This window comes from Crotalus tigris, unplaced genomic scaffold (genome assembly GCF_016545835.1).
Source record: "Crotalus tigris isolate CLP2741 ecotype Arizona unplaced genomic scaffold, ASM1654583v1 scf7180000017694.5664430, whole genome shotgun sequence".
Classification (NCBI taxonomy): Eukaryota; Metazoa; Chordata; class Lepidosauria; order Squamata; family Viperidae; genus Crotalus; species Crotalus tigris.
Genome location: NW_024096572.1, coordinates 3,150,103 through 3,169,621, shown reverse-complemented (window position 1 = coordinate 3,169,621; position 19,519 = coordinate 3,150,103). Strand labels below are relative to the sequence as shown.

Here is a 19,519-nt window from a genome sequence, read left to right as displayed (position 1 = left end):
CAGATATTTACAATACTGGACAAAGGCAGGACTACTGTACTTAATAATCCTTCACTTTAGAGGAATTGAAGCCTGTTTGAAATATTCCTTTCTATAGTTTGCTATACAGATTTCACCAATATTGAGTTCATTTTTTTATTAAGAATATGCAGCTCTCTCCTTCAGAACAAAGATAAAATAAATTTAGAAAGAATGTATTTGTAGTTGCTTTATGTTTTTGAACTTAAGTCATTCAATACCATTTTGAACAAGTCTAGAGAGGTTTTTAAGGCAGGCATTGTATATTATACCATTCCCTAGGGTTCTGTGTATGATCATCTTTATGAAAAGCCTCTTTGGCTCCCGGTTGAATAAATATGCATTTTATTTCACTAATCTTGAAACAACAGGAATAAAGTTTGCCCAGGTCTTTTATACCTCAGAGAACAAAACCAATACTACAAATCTTTAGAGAGAAAGGATATACAAAAAAGGCTTGAGGTGAATATTTCAAAGTAAATATTCTTAAATGATGTGCAAATTATTCCAGCACTTGAACATGATATATGAAAGGGGATTAAGCAACTGAAACAAAAACCCAGTTTAAAACTGTTCGGGTTTCAAAGTCAGAGATGAGAGGTTGTTACTGGATAAGGAAGAATAAACCAATGATAGCAACCTATGGCCAAGGTATTCATTGACTAATCCTCTCTTATATTGCTTATCACTGCCACTTAAACTCCAAACTAATATCTAATCCAAAATTAGACATGTTTTTCACTCTACTGTTGTATAAAAATAATATATATCTGAATGACAACAATGGTGAAATCATGAAAATTTTACTCACAATAACGTGTACTCTTATGTACTCCCAATAAACAAAAGAACTTGAATGAACAAATTATTGCCAATGCACTATACTCATAAAGCAACAACTATTTACTTTCAATTAGAATGCGGCAATAATGTTTGCAATACGAGGCCACTTCAGGCAATTGTAACTTGGCTAAATGCTATGACTGCCGTTGTTTCCAACTACTTGCATTCGAATTCTCAAATTTGCTTCCTTCATCAAAAATAAATAATAATTTTCTAAAATCTGAGCGTTTATTAGAAGTGTGTCAGATTCAAAGGCAAAAAGTCTACTTTGATTCCACCCCGGAAAGAGGGCATTTGTGAAACTTTCCACAATTCCATCTTTTTATAAGTTATGGCCTTTTGTTTTCTGGTTGCCTGGTGTAAGGCTGGGAGGAAAAAAACCTGGGAGTATATGTGAACCTATGAAGTATATTCTGGATGAAGCATGAATAAATATTATAGCCTATGTATTAATGTTCGTGACATAAAAATCAGAAATCATGTTACTGTTACATTACCATATTGTAATGTAGTAATTTAGTCCTATTAATAAAGTAGTAAAGACCTCCTGTTAAATACTATGAAAAATATTGCTCTTATATAATTGTACCAATAATAACAGTTGTCTGTTAAAAGCTCTGCTTTTAACAAAAGTTGTTGTTTAACAATAGCGCTTAAAAAAAATCTATGTTCTGTAGGACTAAAATTTGAATATTTCAGTAAATATAGCTTTTTGCACAAAATGCTTATATGGATGCTATATAATTACATTTTGGCTCAAAACAAATTGATGTCCTTTAAAAAAGTACTACAAAGTGAAGGAAAAATTGATATTGCCATATAATTATTACTTATGATTGTATAAAAGAATGGATGGCAGAGAAACAATCAATCAGGAATCACACAAGATGAACTAGTGAAAATAGCAAGAAATTTTATATTTCGATTATTTCTCAGGTTAAGGAAATACACATAGCATCATAATACAATGTCCTTGAAAACAGCATATGTACCGAAGAGCTGCTCGGCCAAAATTTTCTTAATTCTATCAATAGAAATGTCCCTTGTGATATAGTACTATTCTACTTTGTTCAAGTAACACTTATTATGTAGCACAACATGGACCTTTGCGAAGATTGGTGATGACTTCATAACACTGGCACCCAAAGGAATAACCACACCATTGCAGAAAGCAGTCTAGCACTTCTTGTCAAGCAGCAGTTAGAGTGCAGTACTGCAGGCCACTTTAGCTGACTGTGTTCAACAGGTCAGCGGTTCAAATCTCACCGGCTCAAGGTTGACTCAGCCTTCTATCCTTCCGGGGTAGGTAAAATGAGGACCCAGATTGTTGGGGGCAATGTAAATATATATATACATTGCTTACTGGTGTACGCCGCTTAGAGAGTGTTTTCACTTAAAGCGGTATATAAGTCTAATAAATAAATAAATAAATATGTGGGACTAAACTATATAACTTCAACATATGCATCATCAATTGATTAAGCTGCTCACGATAAAGAGGATATTGATTTCCCTGCACTCCCCATAGCTCCAAGGAATATTCATAAAATTGTGATACTATTCAGAAACCAGCTTCTGTTTGACCCATCAGAGTGTCAAGCTGTGAAGTCTACTGTCTTTAGGACCTCTGCATGCTTCTAATTTGCCAACAGCGTGGGAGGGGGAAAGAAGGGAGACTTTGAATCCACAGGTGCTCCTTATCAACGTGAGAGCTGTTGTTTTGGTGAACTATACTTTCTTCTCATAACAATTACCAAAAGATATATTGGACAATGAGCTGTCAGAGAGGGGAGGGGAAGTTTTACTCTTTTAATTATCTGTTTCCTGCCATAGCTTTAGAGTTAGCTTTCCTTCTAACTTGCCGGATTGTTTCTTGCCTAATAAAGTTAACATTGGAGTTCATAATGTCTCTAGTGTTTTGTTTGGTTGGGCTTATTCAGCCAGAATATGACACTGAGTTTCTTGCAACACTGTCAAGACTGAATTGCTAAGATGCTTGCTAACCTCTGTCACTACTCAACTTGCCATAGAAACAGGGGGCGGGAATAGCTTGAGAGAAACAAGATTTTAAGAAGCTGTCTACAGACCATGAGAATGAAGGTCGCAAAACCAGATGTCTAACGGAGAAGTGGACTGTTCTCATAACAAACCAAAGAAATTTAATTGGGAAATGTGAACACTTGGTGGATGGGGGTTATTGAGAACTATTGTTAATTAACCAGATTTTTGCGTGGGAAACTTAGAGCTGATTTTGCTTCTTCAGTACCGAGATGTGTATTCAATAAAGTTTTATCTTTTATGGCACCTTGAAGCCATAGAGTTTTCTCAATGTTGAATTTGCTGATTGGATGGTTGACAGTTACTTTTCTTCATAAAGAGTAAATGTGTGAGAGTGAGGGTAGAACATAACTAGGAAAATGCACACAATATAAACTAAAGATATGTGGGATGAATAGGACAAGGAGATGACCATGGATTGGTTTCAAGATAGTTCTGAGAGACTTAATCACTTTCTGTTTCAGCTTTCATTACAATGCTTTTTTTCTAATTTCTCTATATTTCTTTCTCTTGTGTCTTTTAGGCTATAAGCCTACAAGCAAGGATTGCTTTTCTTTTGATGATTATACTGTAGCTGCTAGCTGTCCTAGTCTTTTCATCTGTAAGGCAAGAGACATATGGGAACAAATTATATCTGATATTTCTTTCACTTAATATATTAGCTCCATCCTTGAAGAAGGGGTGGCATGCTGGCTCAGTGATAAAGACACTGGGTCTGTTGGCTGGATAGCTGGCAGCCCAGTTTTATGACCTGAGCACCACATGATGGGGTGAGCTCCTGTCCTTGCCCCAGCTCCTTCCAACCTAACAGTTTGAAAGCATGGAAATGCAAGTAGATAAATAGGTACCACTTTGGTGGGAAGATAATAGTGCTCCGTGATGTCATGCTGGCCAAATGACCATAGAAATGTCTTCAGACATTGCTGACTCAATGTCCTTGAAATAGAGATGAACACCCCCCCCCACAGAATCTGCTATAATTAGTGGAATAAAATCCACAGGGACTCCTCTTTTATCAGCAATATATGAATTTGTTCTAAGTATACATGATATGAAAAAATAAAGGTCAAAAGCCCCCGAAGCCAAAGTAAAAAAAAGTAGTGAGCTATAAAGGTAGTCTTTGAGTTATGACCGTAATTGAGTCTGACAATTACAGTCATAAGTCATGAGGGTTGTAAAGTGGGCCACCACATGACCCAATTTTATGAACTTTTTCAAGGTGATCATAAAGGAAATGAGGTAGTCATGAATTGGATACCACAGTCGTTAAGTGAAACCCACGGTCATTGTTAGCTATGGACCAGTTTTTGCTGAAAACCAAAAGTAAATACCAGTTTCCAGCAGAACTATTGTGAAGCATAGACATGAGAACTCAGGGTGCTGCAAATGACTATAAATGTGGGATGATTGTGAGCACCCAAAATGTCATTATGTGACTGCAAGGGGGAGGATGTCTGAACTTCAAAACCACATCATAAATAGCTTTTGGAGAGTCCATTGTAACTTTGAATTGTCATCATGTGACCAGTTGTAAGTTGAGATCTACTTGTATTCAATTCTGGACATTTATTAGCAGGATGGAAACGCTTGATGGAAATAATGTAATCTCCTCACTGTTGCTATCCATGCACTGTCTCCCCCACATCTGCTCTGGGAAATTGAGAGACTTCCTGGAGCATATTAGCAGGACACATTGGGAATGGAACAAGAGAATAGGAAGAAATCCTACCTTGTGCGCTATGCTGTTCTGGTGTAATGCAAAATGTTGTATCCTCCGTTCGTGTGCAAATGATGAAGACTCATGATGACAAATAACAATGCTTTATTCTCCTACTCCAACTCCAAGCAAAAAGCAAAGGCACGCAGGCCTTTTTATAGGGCTTGAACCCCAGACAGCGTGAACCAATAAGAGTTCTTCTTTCTTTGCGCCTTGCACATGCGCACAAGGCTGGCGCCACTCTGTCTAGTCCCGGACAGCTTTTAGAATGCCCGGGACCATTTGCAACAATTCTGGGCCTGCTGAGTTTCCTCAGGACATAACACCCCTCCCCCCTGGATAGAACACACACAATTCCAATTTCTTTACAATCATGATAAAATAAATCAAAAGAAAATAATAGTCTGCTTACATGCAGACACCCTTCTTCTACTAACAGAGTTAGCCAACCAACCCACTCTCTAATGTGGAATTTGCGTGTCTATCTTCTACCCCGCAAAGGTCCCATCTCCTCAACCTAGACTTGTAAAGTCCCTTGTACTGACAAGAACCTCACATATTCGCCTAGATGCTTAGGAGGGGGCTTAGCCCGTTGTGACCTATGCAAGGTTAGGGAGGGTGCCTGGCCTGTCAGCTCACCTGCCCGGCTAGGCAGACCAGGAGTTGTTCTTAATGGCACTTGGCCTACCAGCCCATCTGTTGGGCTCGCTAGACCAAGACTTTTATGCACAAGTTTTGCAGGTGACCCCAGTGAGGCGTGCCGGCAGAATTGCCAGAGCTCTCCCCAGGCTCCGTGAGAGCAGCTGAAATTCCCCAACCCTCTGAATTGGCTGAGGATTCCCCAACTACTCTGGATGGCTCCAAGGAACTTAGTCCCTCAAGCCTGTGACCAGTCTTGGACATGACCTGGGTTGCAGGTGTGGCCCAATACTCCCAGTCCCCAGTGGCCAAGGTGCCAGAATCAGGAGCTGCCTCAATGGCAAACTCCACCTCAGGTGAATTCCTGTTTGGAGCAGATACACATGACTCCTTGTTCGGTGCAATAGCTGAACTCTAAGGATGTCCTTGCACTGTCCGTGGGAAATCCCTAGCAACCTGCAGTACGTCCCAGGAACAGTGAGATTGTGTCTTGTAAGGTTGACCTGAAGTGTGAGATTGTGTCTCAGGAGGTTGACCTGAAGTGCTACTTAATTCCTGGGCCCTCTCCCCCCCCCTGAGAGCAGAGGCAGGGGCGGAATCCACAGGGGACAACCAGCAACACAGTTGGTCGATGTGGCACTGCAGGACGCGGCCATCTCCCAAGGTCACTTCATATGATAGAGGTCCAGAGATCTTACAGATGACAGCAGGAACCCACAGATGACCAGGAGTGTAGTTCATAGCCCAGACCAGATCACCCAACTGCAGTCTCCTTGGTGCCCACGGATGTGACACCTGTGAAGTCACCCGGTCTGGGTGCAACCTGTCCAATTTAGTAATGAGTCTGCGACCCCAGCAGAGTTCAGCTGGGCTCTTTCCTGTGGTCGTGCAAGGTGTGGTGCGGTGTGCAAGAAGAAAGTCAGCTAACCTGTGCTGCCAGTTACCATAAATCAGTTTCTTGAGGGCATCTTTGGTGGTGCGCACCATTCTCTCTGCCATTCCATTGGAGATGGGTGGAAGGGAGCCGATGGTGCATGCCAGATCAGGTTGGCCTGAAGAAAAGCCTGCAACTCAGAAGAGGTAAATTGAGGGCCATTATCTGAAACCAGAACATCTGGAAGACCGTGTGATGCAAAAATTCCTCTCAGCACCTGGATGGTCCTGGCAGTAGTAGTGGAGGAAACAGGAACATCCTCTAGCCACTTAGAATGGCTATCAACAACAACCAGGAAGAATTGCCCCTGAAAGGGCCCAGCATAATCTATATGCACCTTAGACCATGGGGTTTGAGTTTCCTCCCACCTATGAAATGGGGCTTGCGGCATTTCAGGCCGAGACTGTTGGCACACTTGGCACCCATGCACCTGGGCCTCTATGGCTTTATCGAGCCCACACCACCAAAGATGGCTGCACGCAAGTGCTTTCATCCTGACTATCCCAGGATGTCCCTCATGCAGAGAGATCAAGATTCTAGACCTCAGTGAGGCTGGGATAACTACCCTGCTATCCCATAAAAGGCACCCATTAAAGGTAGACAGTGCATGTCTCCTTTGCCAAAAACTTTGAAATGTTGCATCTGGACACGAGTCAGGCCATCCTGACAACACCCATGTCAGCACGTGTGTAAGCGTGTGGTCAGTGGCAGTTTCAGCAGCCACATCCCTAGCATTGAGGGGAGATTCAGGCAACTCTTGAATGGAAAGAATATTTATGGCAGGAGCAGGGTCTGCTTCTACCTGAGTTAAAGGCAATCTGCTTTTCTAAAATGAAGCAAGACGGCCCTTAATCTTTCTGCTAAATTTTGAGATGACTCCCCAGCAATGAGGACATCATCAAAGTAGGGACAGACCCCAGGAATACATGGAATTGTGTTCTCCATGATACTTTGGAATATGTCAGGGGCTACATTGACCCCAAATTGCAGTCTCTTGACCTTGAAGGCCCCCCTGTGACTTACAATAGTCTGGGCCTCTGCAGCTGCCTCATCAACAGGTAGCAGTTGATAGGCCTGTGCCAGGACAAGTTTCACAAAAATGTGCCCCCCCTTGAGGGAGGCCAGGATGTGGCTTACAACAGGGACTGGATAAGCGTGCTGTTGCAATGCCTTATTCAGTGTACACTTATAGTCTGCACATATACGTATTTCTCCATTAGTCTTTAGAGGCGTTACTATGGGAGTTTCCCATGGACTAGAACCCACAGGTTCTAAAATGCCCTGCTGAAGCAATTTTTCCAGTTCACCATCTATCTTACCTTTGAGGGCAAAAGGTACCCTCCTAGGCTTAACCCTGATGGGTGTGATGGTTGGGTCTAAACGTAGCGAAATGGGGGCCCCCTTGTAGGATCCTAGCTCTGAACTAAACACATCTACAAACTCCTTGCAAACCTCTGCAAGCCCCAGCGTTTGCAAACTGTGCAGCCCAGTTACCTGGATTCCCAGAGCCTCGAACCAATCAAGTCCAATAAGACTCATACGATCACCTCCAACAACCACATCTAGGGAACCTTCAAAATCCTTATACTGTACCCTAAGGGTGGCCTCCCCCTTAACACACACTGTAGAATTTTTTGAAAGTCAGTGAGTATTAAATTTGATGGCCTGAGTTTAACTCGACGCCCACTACTGCTGCAAATCCTTTTAAAGGTATTATTTGAAATAATGGAAAGAGTGGACCCTGTGTCCAACTCCATTAATAAGGGAACCCCTTGCAACCTTATGTTAAGGGAAAGTTTCTTCTTAAGGGGCTTGTGTGTTCCTGTTCTTAGAATGCTCCTGCGCGATGCGCAGAAACCCACCCTGTTTTGGCTAGGGACCCTGTACCTTTCTGAAGCAATTCTTCCCGAGGTTGAACTTTCTGGCAACCCAAACAGATGGATGCAATGTGGCCCTGCCTGCCACACACCCTGCAGATGGTGGAGCGAAACCTGCAGTCAGCTCGCTTGTGGGGTCCTCCGGACCTGAAGCATTGAAGAGATGCTGGGGCCTTGGCCGGACGTCAATTCTGCCTCCTCTCAGCTGGCTGGTGAAGTCTGTCGACCTTCTCTTCAGGATCCACTTCTGATCCTTCTCGAGCATCCTCTTGATGGACGGTAGCTGTTTCTGGAGGATTCCTGGTGAGGCGCAAGGCCTTCACAGCTCCTCCTGCTGCTTCCTCAGCTGCCACCTCTCGCACCGCATCTTGGAAGGAGACATCTTCTTTTGCAAAAATCTTTTGTTGTAAGTCTCTGCTCCTTAAGCCGCAGACAAAGCGATCTTGCAGCCTCTCTTCCAGATCCTTGAACTCACAAGGCCTGGCCGGTTGCCTTAAGGCCACAGCAGATTCACCCGGCCTCTGGTCTCTCTGCTCGAACGTGTGCCTCCAAGCAATGACAAATAACTTCGGCTGGAAGTGTTCCTTCAACATTTTCTTCAAGTCAGCATATGCTACTTACTCCAGAGGTACAGGGGCCACCAGATTTTCTGCGATGTCAAAACTTCTTGTCCACAGGCACACAAAAGAGTTGCTGCCTTCAGGCCGTCTTCTCTAATCTGATTTACTCTGAAGTAATTCTCCACCCGTGCTACGTAGGAATTCCATCTCTCTGGGTGGGAGACATCGAAATCAGTCAAGCGGCCAATCTTCGACATTGTAAAGTTTACGATCTTCACCACTCGTTTCCTCTGCAAACTGCTGTTTGGGGAAAGGGTCTTTTAGCTGAACTCACCCTCCAGCAACACTACACTGGCAGGCTGGGATGCTGATTCAGATGCCAACTTCCCCTCTTCAGGACTTCCCAGGTAAGTCCTTAAATCTTTTTATTCAGTTTACAAAGGATCCCACCTTCGTCGCCAGTGTTGTGTCCTCCGTTCATGGGCAGATGATGAAGACTCATGATGACAACTAACAATGCTTTATTCTCCTACTCCAACTCCAAGCAAAAAGCAAAAGGCACGCAGGCCTTTTTATAGGGCTTGAACCCCGGACAGCGTGAACCAATAAGAGTTCTTTTTTCTTCACGCCTTGCGCATGCGCACAAGGCTGGCGCCACTCTGTCTGGTCCCAGGCAGCTTTTAGAATGTCTGGGACCATTTGCAACAATTTTGGGCCTGCTGAGTTTCCTCATCAGGCCCAGGACACAACACAAAATATGATACAGACACCTGTGCCACTATCCTAGGAAACAAGCTTGTTTCTTCAAACATATTTCTGTTCCTTTTGAGGTAAAAAATAGGCTTCCAGAAATGTCCATGAAGCACTTGAAATAATTTAAAGAAGAAATAAAAGCCCAGATTCAAATGGTAGAAACAGGCTGGAAATATACTGCTTTTGGACTGCATTTCATTATCAAGCATTTTGTCTTTCAGATTACTTATAAATAAATCAATAGCTAAAGAGCACTCTTCTTCCTAGGAAGCACCCTTTGCTTTCATTGGATGGGTGGATGGGGATAAACATGCATGCACTGAAGGGAATAGAGATGGTTATTCATAGCTTGGTCTTGATCCAGAAAATTTATAGTAGTTCTTTTATCATAACAATGGTAGGAAGAAAAAAGGATCCAAGCAAAACATGTCTGACCATTGTATATCCACCCAGTGCAGAGAAGTGTTACCGAAACCCATGTTTCTGGGGCAAATTGACCATTTTTCTTCTGCAGCAATCCAGGTAGATCTGGAATAACACCTTCTTGAAACTATGGTGAGTTGCAGTCAGCCACAGTCAACATAATTGCATTAGGCATCTGACTCAGTGTAAAGCAGATTTGTATCACTTTATAGCTCCAACCCAAAATATAAAAAGCTTCTACTAAAGCAAGTGAGGGTTATTTTGGAAAGAAATGATGGGAGAATCCCCTATTGCAGTTCAAAACTGATCCCAATAAAATCAAAAGAATTTGGAAACCATCCAGTGGATGTTTGAAATAAATCCAACTTTAAATTGGGTGGATTTCAGTTGCACTTCTATTATTGTAGAAACCTCATGTTTCAAGTCCTAGGGACTGCATACATTCTCAGTAGCACTCAGATCTTTTAAGAAATATAGCTCCTATAGTTCCTGATATTACTAGTTTTTGTAAAATACACACAGGGCATGCATCTGAAACCTGATTTACACGGATTCACAAGGAATGGACTGTAGAAACTTCATTCATTGTCACTGAAGTTTAGGAAGGAGAAGATGAGGGAGGTTAGAGATATAACAAAAAAAGCTCTGAATCATTCCAGACATCAGACAGCATCTAAGCTCAATCCACCTAGTTCTAAATTTGGGTTAATCCAGACAGGATTGAGAAACAATCCAAAATTCGAACCCAAACAAAGGATATTGGAACAAATCAGAGAACCAGAACACCTTTTTGTTATGTCAAATGTATTTTGAATAAAAGCTTTCTTACACTCTTTCTACCCAGAATGACCTAAGGCTGGATATAGCCAAATGATTTAAGATCTGAGGATACCATAATTCCTATGAAAATATTACAATATGCAAAATAGTTTTCCCTAAGCAAAAAGTACCTACAACTTAATGCTTTCTGGCTTTAGCTGCAGCAGTTGCAGAAAGGGAACAGCTGAAGAAATGGATTTTTCAGAGTCCCATCCAAAGACTATTAGTTCTAAGTAAAATTATTGCATGAAGGTGGTAAATTAATGGTCAACTCTGAAATCCAAATTCTTTCTTGCTTAGCTCTGACTGTGCTCCAGGATCTCTGTCTAATTAGGTTCTGTAGAAAGGAGTAATGTCTGATAAATAATTAATTTATTATGCTTCTGAATAGGAACCACAATATATCTTGTTGAAGGTATAACGGCCACTGAATGGCCACTGAATATCCCTAAATAGTAGTAAATTGCATTTACCTGTAAAGAAATAATGTAGCATAAAAAAAAACTGAAAAGAAAATCAGAATGATGGAAATGTTAAGAAAATCATAAGCATTTTCTGAACTGACCTTCACTTGCAGTCATTGTATGATAAATGTTTAAGTGTTCTTGAGTCAAGGAATAGCCTTGTGCAAATATACACGTGCAAAAGATAACACATATATACAAATATGCATGCTTAAATGATATAAAATTTGTTTGTCAGCTTTAGGGGTTGGAAATCTATTTATAGCTGGATAGGTTTCAATTAATAATAAAGTGTGTGGTTACCCATATAGTTAAGAAACATATTTAGCTTTTCTTAAAAAAACCACATTAAGTTATTTAGGATAAGATGCATGTTAATACATGAATCTTATTTATTTTTTTCTATCATTTTTGTAGTCTTTTTAGAGCAGTCTTTGTGAGTGGAATAATAGTTGTGGATAGGAAAATGCTTCAACCATTCATCTTATTAACTTGATCCCTGCTTGAACCTCTCCTACCTGTGGATGAAAAGATTTAGCAAAATACTGGAGCAAGTCAAAACCTTAGAAAACAGAACAGAGTGATATGGTCAAGTATCCAGTTCCTTTATTTGCAATTATTTCTCCATTCTAACATCCAACCATTTTTCAATTATAAACAACATAGTCAAAAACATTTTGTTTGTGTCTTTGAGTTAGTAATGACTCCTTTGATCACCTGAAGAAGTCACTGGAGTTTTCTTGACAAAGTTTAGAGAAGTGATTTGCCCTTGCCTGCTTCCTAGGGTTGAGAGAAACTGACTGGCCCAAAGTCACCCAGCTGGCTTTTCATCTAAGGTGGACTATAACTCACAGTCTCCCAGTTTCTAGCTTGATCCTTTAATCACTATACCAAACTGGTTCTCTAGGAATATGCTCTTGCATAGAATATGTGATATAGTCTTAATAAGGATTCTTTAAACAGTTACGGTAATCCAGCAAATTTTACATGCATGCATAATTCACACTGATAACTTTCTACAATATAAGAAACATGAGATGCAAATGCACATTCCAGGTAATAACACCTGAGTGTTCTTTTAAGTCTAAACACTTTCGAGTTGTAGAAAAGTGAAGGCTGAATACCTAAGGAGTCTGATAAGGCAGAACCCCAGCATTTAATATCAGGAGAACATTAAACATACAAATGCCATTTCAAATCTTAAATCAGAGGCTGATTTCTCATTCATTTTACTTTAAGTAAGATCTTGTTCTTCAGTCCTTGGTTTCCAAAGACTAGCCAAGAAACACAACTATTCCACTTTTTAAAACTCTTTTAAAATGCCCTCTCACAAATCCTGGATGGATCGTCTCTGAGCTTTGCAGTCAAACTGGACAATGGAACGACCACCTGTTAACTGCTAACAATGTGTCATTACCACTTCTCAGGCCTTTTTTAAAGCAATTTTGGCTCTGGCTGCTGATAATTCTGGCAATGATACTGGTGTGAACATTAAGGGCATGGAAAGCCAAAGGCAAAAAACTGACAACACAATTTGTGCTTTGACTACTAATAAGTAAGCAAATGCTAACATTTTTCTAATTCCACATAATTACTCCCTCTCAAGGGGCCAAAAGAAAATTTGAAATACATATTTTTAAGGCAATTCAAGCTACGCTGTATAAACATACACACAAAGCTGAAATCCGTGCAAGTTCACAGTGGATTGTTCTTCCTTTTAAAAAGAAAGTTTCAGCACGGCAGGGGCTCCTCACAACTTTTTTTGTGGTTCAAGTGCTGGGTTGTCTGTTAACTTTATCTCATTGGTGGGAACTTGATCTGTCTTCTAAATCATTACTGAAGAGATGTTAGAATTATGATGCCAAGAAGCATAAAAGACAACAACAAATGGTGAGACAGTTTAATGGCTTCCTGCCAGAAAAAATGGCAAAGAGGTAGGGGCCCATGGATTGGAGCTGTTCTCCATGAGCCACTTTTAAGTAGGGTTGAACAAAGGAGAGACAAACGAATCTTTAGCAAGGCTGAAAAGGAGTCAGATTCCCATCCTAATGTGAACACGTTAAATAAAATGTTGATTGCTAGAACAATAAATACATTCAATATTATTTACCCTTAAAATGTTGGGGCATTTGATACAGCCTGCATCAGCTATCGAATTTGCCCGTTTAGCTTCTTAACTAATTGCAGTATAGGTAGCTGACTGAGTTAACCATCTTCCAGAAATAGTATGCATCTGAAAGCTGACACTAAGTGGCTAAGGAAAGCAGATGTTATCTTCTTCATCTTTATGTTCACCTGCCCTCTTACAATGGCACCTGGCTAGGAACAAAATGCTGAACAAAATGCATCAGAGTTGCTGCTAGAGTCAAGGTGATCCTGAGCTATGAGGATCCAGTGATTCATTGCAGTTTCTCTTCTCCCATTTCCTTCCCTCTGTCTGCTTGATAGGACTCAGCATAGGAGCTCATATACTTGACTTCTCTTTAAAAAGTGTGAGGAATGCTGGCTTTTTTGCATCTCAGTAAGTTCTCTAGGACAGAATATATATGCAGAATATCTGGTGGAGTTCTGAGGTATGTAGCCCTGGAGGTGGACCTTTTAATCCAGGCAGAATTGAATCAATGCATTGGTCATTTCCCTTTTTCTTAGTTCAGATAAAATTCTTACATTCTCATGGTCTGCTCACCAGTAAAGTTCCTATGGAACCTATATATTTGGTACAAAGTGGAATTCAAAGTGCTGGCACTTCCTACAAACCCCTTTATAGACCAAATCCTCATTATTTTCTCTAACCGGAGTCTGCTGAGCTTATGAATTCTACCCAAGTGAATATGGTTGGGGTTCTCAAGGGAATGGAGTCAAAGAACTGGATTTTTATGAGTTTGTCTCGACCCAGTGGAATGCTCCTTCCTCCCCTACTTGATACTCTTTCAGAAGGAAATGAAGAGCATCTTCAATAAAGAAGAATATTTGTAGCTCAGGGTTGAAATGAGGGATCCTTGGTGCTCTCTGAGCTTGATTTGTTTTCTTGCAGATGTTTCATTAGCCAAACTAGGTAAATGTCATCAGTGCTAAAGTATCTTTTTCATCAGCTTTACTGAATTGGGTAGGATGTGGCAACATTACTGCTCAGTAGTTGCTTAAATTTATATTGAGTTTACCTTTATTTTTATGGCTTTTTGTTGGTTTTATGGTACTTATGTTTTTATTCTTTGCTTTCTGCTGCTTCTTGTGAACTCTCCAGAATCTATGCTTAAGGTGGCATTCAATGTTTGTGAAATAAATCAGCTGGAAATTTTTTTACATAATGATACAGAGATCATTATCTTGTAAATAATCAGCAATATTTTGAAATAGTTCAAACTGTTTCTGTCATAAATTCATTTATATGTAAAGCGCTAGATCTTTAAGAATATAACAAAAGCTTTGCTGGATCATGCCTTGCATCCAAGCTAATCCAGCATCCTGTTTTCCACAACTGACAACTACATCTCTCCAGGAAACCCAGGAACTAGCTACAAAGGCAAGAGTGTTTCCCTGCTATTTAATAACATATTGCATCTGAACCTGGGAGATGAAATATAGTCCTCCAAAATATTGCTAATTTTGTATGTATAACAATGTTATCACTGTTAGACTAAACAAGATTGGTGCCATGTTTATTTTGGATTCGGTGCTGATGCATCAGGAATTCACAAATTGATGCATGCTCCCTAATGATGCATTAATGCTGCACCCAACATAATTGGCACCCAACACACACTGAACGCAAGCCATGAATTTTTAATCACTCCACCCTCCATAAATTTTTGGTCCCATTTCCCTTCTTCAAGAGCCGTCACAACTAAAGAATTTTGAAAAAAAAAAACCACATTGGAGGGTCTAAAAGTCAAGACAGAACACTGTATCTTACTGACAGAATGTTCTCTATAACTTTTCATCACCCAAAATAATTTTACTTACTTAAAGACTTTCTATTTTCTGTTTTTGGTTCCTTACTGTCGGCATGAACACCCAGTAATTCAGAGCTAGAAGATCTCTGAATTTTGAGCTCGTTTTTCTTTGATGTGTAACTCTTCTCTTTTGGCTAGAAAGATAAAATGATAGAAAATATCCTTAGAAACATTTTGTGTAAATTGATGAAAGTAAGAGAAATTTAGAAAACAAAATAAAAGCAAACAAAGCAAAACAACCCTTTTTTTGTACACGGTAAAAAAAATTCATTTACAGAAGTCACTGTACAAAGTATTTCACAAAAACATGTAACTTAAAATCAGTTTTTATTTCTATAAATAAAAATCAGACATGAAAATATATTGGTTTGAAAACACAGATGAAGTTAAAAATTTTAGGAGACTTAAATGGAACACAATCCAGTAATGTTATGTACTTGAAAAACCCATTTCCATGAACATGTTGACTGCATGCTTAATCAACTTTCTCTGATTCCATCCTCTGAATTCATTGGAAAGTACCTTAACTTCAACTGATTTTTTGTTTATACTTTTAACTAGGTAAGACATTATTTTCATATTTTATTTATGTTAACTGATATCTGAATTTATTCTTGGACTTACAATTACATCATTTATGTTTATGTGTGTATAAACATATGAAATACTAGTGTACTTCTAACACTAGGTTTAAGAGAAAGCTATAAATGAATTTAATTAATTAATTAAATGTGTTTTTAGATTACTATACTGCAATTGTTTCTGTGTCCGTTAGGTGGTGGAATGTGGTGGCAAGGAAGAATAAGAAATGAAATGTGTATTGTGATTGAAGTTCTTCCTTTTAGACACTGCAGTGTAAGAATGAAAAGGAAGGACATGCATTATGATGTCATAAATCACATTTCATTATTTTGTCATAATCCTGGTTAGCTTTGGATGCCTATGTATTCATATGTACTGTAGAATTAATTGAAAGTAAGAAGATTCATATTTGCAGTCTTTAGATAGTCTCTGTTATTTCATCACAACAAATAAAAATATAAGATGAAAATTTTCATTTTTAATTTTGGATCCATGTATTTATGAAGTATCTTTTTCACATTTATGTTGTTCTGGTCAGTATTAGAGGAACAGAGCGATACTGTTATGTGCAATATGCTTCTTTTATTGTTATAGGAAAGTTTCATATATTCATTAAACACGAGCAAATATATTATATCCCCTTCTTAGAGATAATTTTAGTGGACATATCGGCAGCATACGCTGGTAGACTATCAGACACTTAGTTCACAGAGTCTCATTTCCAGGTAAAGATATATAGAATGACAAATTTAGTGTGTTGTGTCAGCAAAATATTCAAGCAACTGAACTTGTTAAATGTCAGATTGTTCTGCCAGCTTCCAGAAGACATCACTTAAAGTCTTGAAAAATTATCATCGTATAGCATGCTATAGCATCTTCATATTAGAGAGCTTTACCATTTATATCTTATTCAATTGCTTACTATTATTTTAAAAGAAGTGCCTATATTACACATTGAAATGCCACAAGCCAGTCTGGGCAAGATCTAATTAAATATGCAAGAAGGGTGTCTCTTCTCACAAGCCAAAAATGATACAGATCCTCTCAAATGGTTTTAGCATAATTAGGAAGGATGAAATATGAAATTTATAATAGGGATGGTGAAAACCATCTAAGAAAAAATGCAATCTGAAATTGGGTAGGGGAAGCAATTGTTAAAAAAAGAGAGATCTGTCAGAGAAAGAAGGAAGGAAAGAAGGAAGGAAGGAAGGAAGGAAGGAAGGAAGGAAGGAAGGAAGGAAGGACAGCAGTCAGACAGATATTTACTGGTATTATTCAGTCGAATTAACAGGAAAATAATAGACAAAGAATTCAACTATACTAATAGTCCTCTTAAAGACTATATAGTATAAATGACATAAAATGAAAATGTTAAATGACATTTGTTATTAAATGTTTGCCTTACAACATATTTAATCATCATAATTTCAGAAAAGATACATCTTTTTTTCAAAACCTATCCAAATTATAATTTACTCCAGAAACACTTTTAAATAGCAGATATAGGTACTTTTCTTGATTCAGAGGGAATGAGGAAGATGCATTTTTAACTTTACTTGCTGCAAAATCATATGAACACCTTAAATTACTGCACAATTAATAAAAGCAAAATCTAAAACAAATGCATACCAATCTGTCAATCGCGTTTTTGATAGCACGGAACCAGTCCAATATGATGAAGTCAATATCTGATTGAAGAAGGACCTCATTTCCTGAAACTGTTGTGACCTAACAATGAGAAAATGACATACCAGCAAACTGGTTGCTATATCATTTTATTTCAGTGTAATTCATCTTAAAAACTCTTCTGTAAGTAAAAATTAAAATCAGCAGAAAGCTGATTTTGTTATTTCAAACTATTAAGCTACTGTGACATTTCTTTATTTAAAATTCAGCAAATGTATGCATAAATAAAAAATCAATATAAGGCAAATTCCTTTTTTTTAAAGTGTTTGCTCCAGGACAGCTTGCATGATTGGCAGATTATGTCAGTCCATACTGATCTGGGCAGCTGGTCTGTTTGATACTATTTGCTCAAATAACATTTTAGAACAAGCTGCCTTTGAGATTGGTGTGGCACTGATTTTCATCTAAAACAACATTGCTAGGAAAAATTGAATACTCTATCTTAGGCTTGCCCTAGAAATTTAAAATGATGCTTAAAGTGAATGTGGATGATAGTTTGAATTTCTTGTACCAAATGCTTATATTTGTTTCCCTAATTCCTTCACTGTAGTGAAGTATCATATGATGAATAATGGGGGCTGCCACAAAGAAGAGGGAGGGCTGCCACAATGGGGGCTGCCATAAAGAAGAGGGAGTCAAGCTATTCTCCAAAGCGCCTGAAGGTAGGACAAGAAGCAACGGATGGAAACTAATCAAGGAGAGAAGCAACCTAGAACTGAGGAGAAACCTCCTGACAGAGCAATTTAATCAGTGGAACAACCTGCCTCCAGAAGCGGTGAATGCTCCAACACTGGAAGTTTTTAAGAAGAGACTGGACAGCCATTTGTCTGAAATGGTATAGGTTTCCTGCCTGAGCAGGGGGTTGGACTAGATGACCTCCAAGGTCCCTTCCAACTATACTATTATTAAGTACATATTAATAAAACACTTACAATATTTAGTACTAAAATATAAGTAGGCATAGGACTTACACCAAGCATAAGTCATATTCCTATTCATCACTTAGGGGACATGTGTTTAAAATACTGGTAATATCCCATCAACTTTTCCCATTGCTAAAAGTATTTTAGTTAGAAGAAGATGGGGAATTTTGACTGGCCTTCTATTTATGAACTCTCAAGAGATCATCTACAACAGAGTTTGCAGGCCAGAGTGACACAGTAGACAGAAAAGTTCTGTTACACTAAATATTTGTGCAAAATTGGATTATGCCCTTAACCAGAAATAATCTCAAGTCCAACTTTTACATAAAGAAAATCTCAAGAGCAGAAAATAGTGGACAGACTTAAATAGTAACAAAAGCAAATATTCGAATACTTGTCATCACAGAAGAATATTCAAATACTAGCAGAACATAAAAACGACCAGAATGCAGTGCCAATGAACATTGCATACAGCAAATTTGGGAGGCAAAACTCATTGAGGGGAACAGTTAGCAACTTTAAAGAAACAAAAAAGATTTGGATTGAATTGACAGAATTAATCTAACCAGGTTTATTCACACATTATTATGAGATAGTCTTTTTTTATATAGAGGGAAGTATCCAGGTTAATATTTTGTAGCAGATAAAACAAAGAATCTCATTGTTCCTTAAAGCTTATGAAATTTTGGGACTGATGTCAGAACATGGTTGCCTCAGCATGTGGGTGACAATACAAGATGTGTAAAACCCTCAGACAAATATTTTGCTCATATTTATTTCTGCTTGACAAACTGACAGAGCATCTCTATTTCTTTTATAAGAAATATGTTCCATTTATTTCATTTATAACAACACACAGATCTAAAATATATATTAGGAATATAGATTTGTGAAACATACATTGAGTTTTGTTGCTAACATATAATTAGAATAAATATTAACAATATCAATTCTATTTTCTATCTACTTGAGTTGATATCATTTGCTGTATGCAATGTTATTTGAATGACAACTTGTTTATTCAAATACATAGGAAAAGTTAACAAAATATAAATTCAACGAAACTGTCTTATGGTGTAAATACATATGTTCCTTCATTTGATCTTTCAGTTGGTACATTTTCCCCCTCAAGTGGTATTATAAGTAAAAGATGTATTAATATCACATGAATATCACAACCATGTATCAATCTTAATATGCTTCCACATCAAATAAAAATGAACTATTTGATGGCATAACTTTTGATTCCTCCCTAATATGTTTCTTCCAT

The 19,519-nt window shown here is 38.6% G+C and overlaps 1 protein-coding gene across 4 annotated transcripts in view; it reads right to left on the bottom strand.

The window, feature by feature from the left end:
• Positions 1-19,519, bottom strand: part of ARHGAP15 (Rho GTPase activating protein 15) — a 448,034-nt gene that overhangs the window by 199,789 nt on the left and 228,726 nt on the right. For 3 of the 4 annotated variants that reach the window (XM_039338235.1, XM_039338234.1, XM_039338232.1), the window contains exons 7-8: positions 17,270-17,368; positions 15,069-15,192 (exon numbers count right to left, since the gene is read on the bottom strand). In XM_039338235.1, coding sequence (XP_039194169.1) covers positions 15,069-15,192; positions 17,270-17,368 — 223 coding nt within the window. The remainder of the gene's footprint in view (positions 1-15,068; positions 15,193-17,269; positions 17,369-19,519) is intronic. The other variant, XM_039338233.1, reaches the window with a different exon arrangement.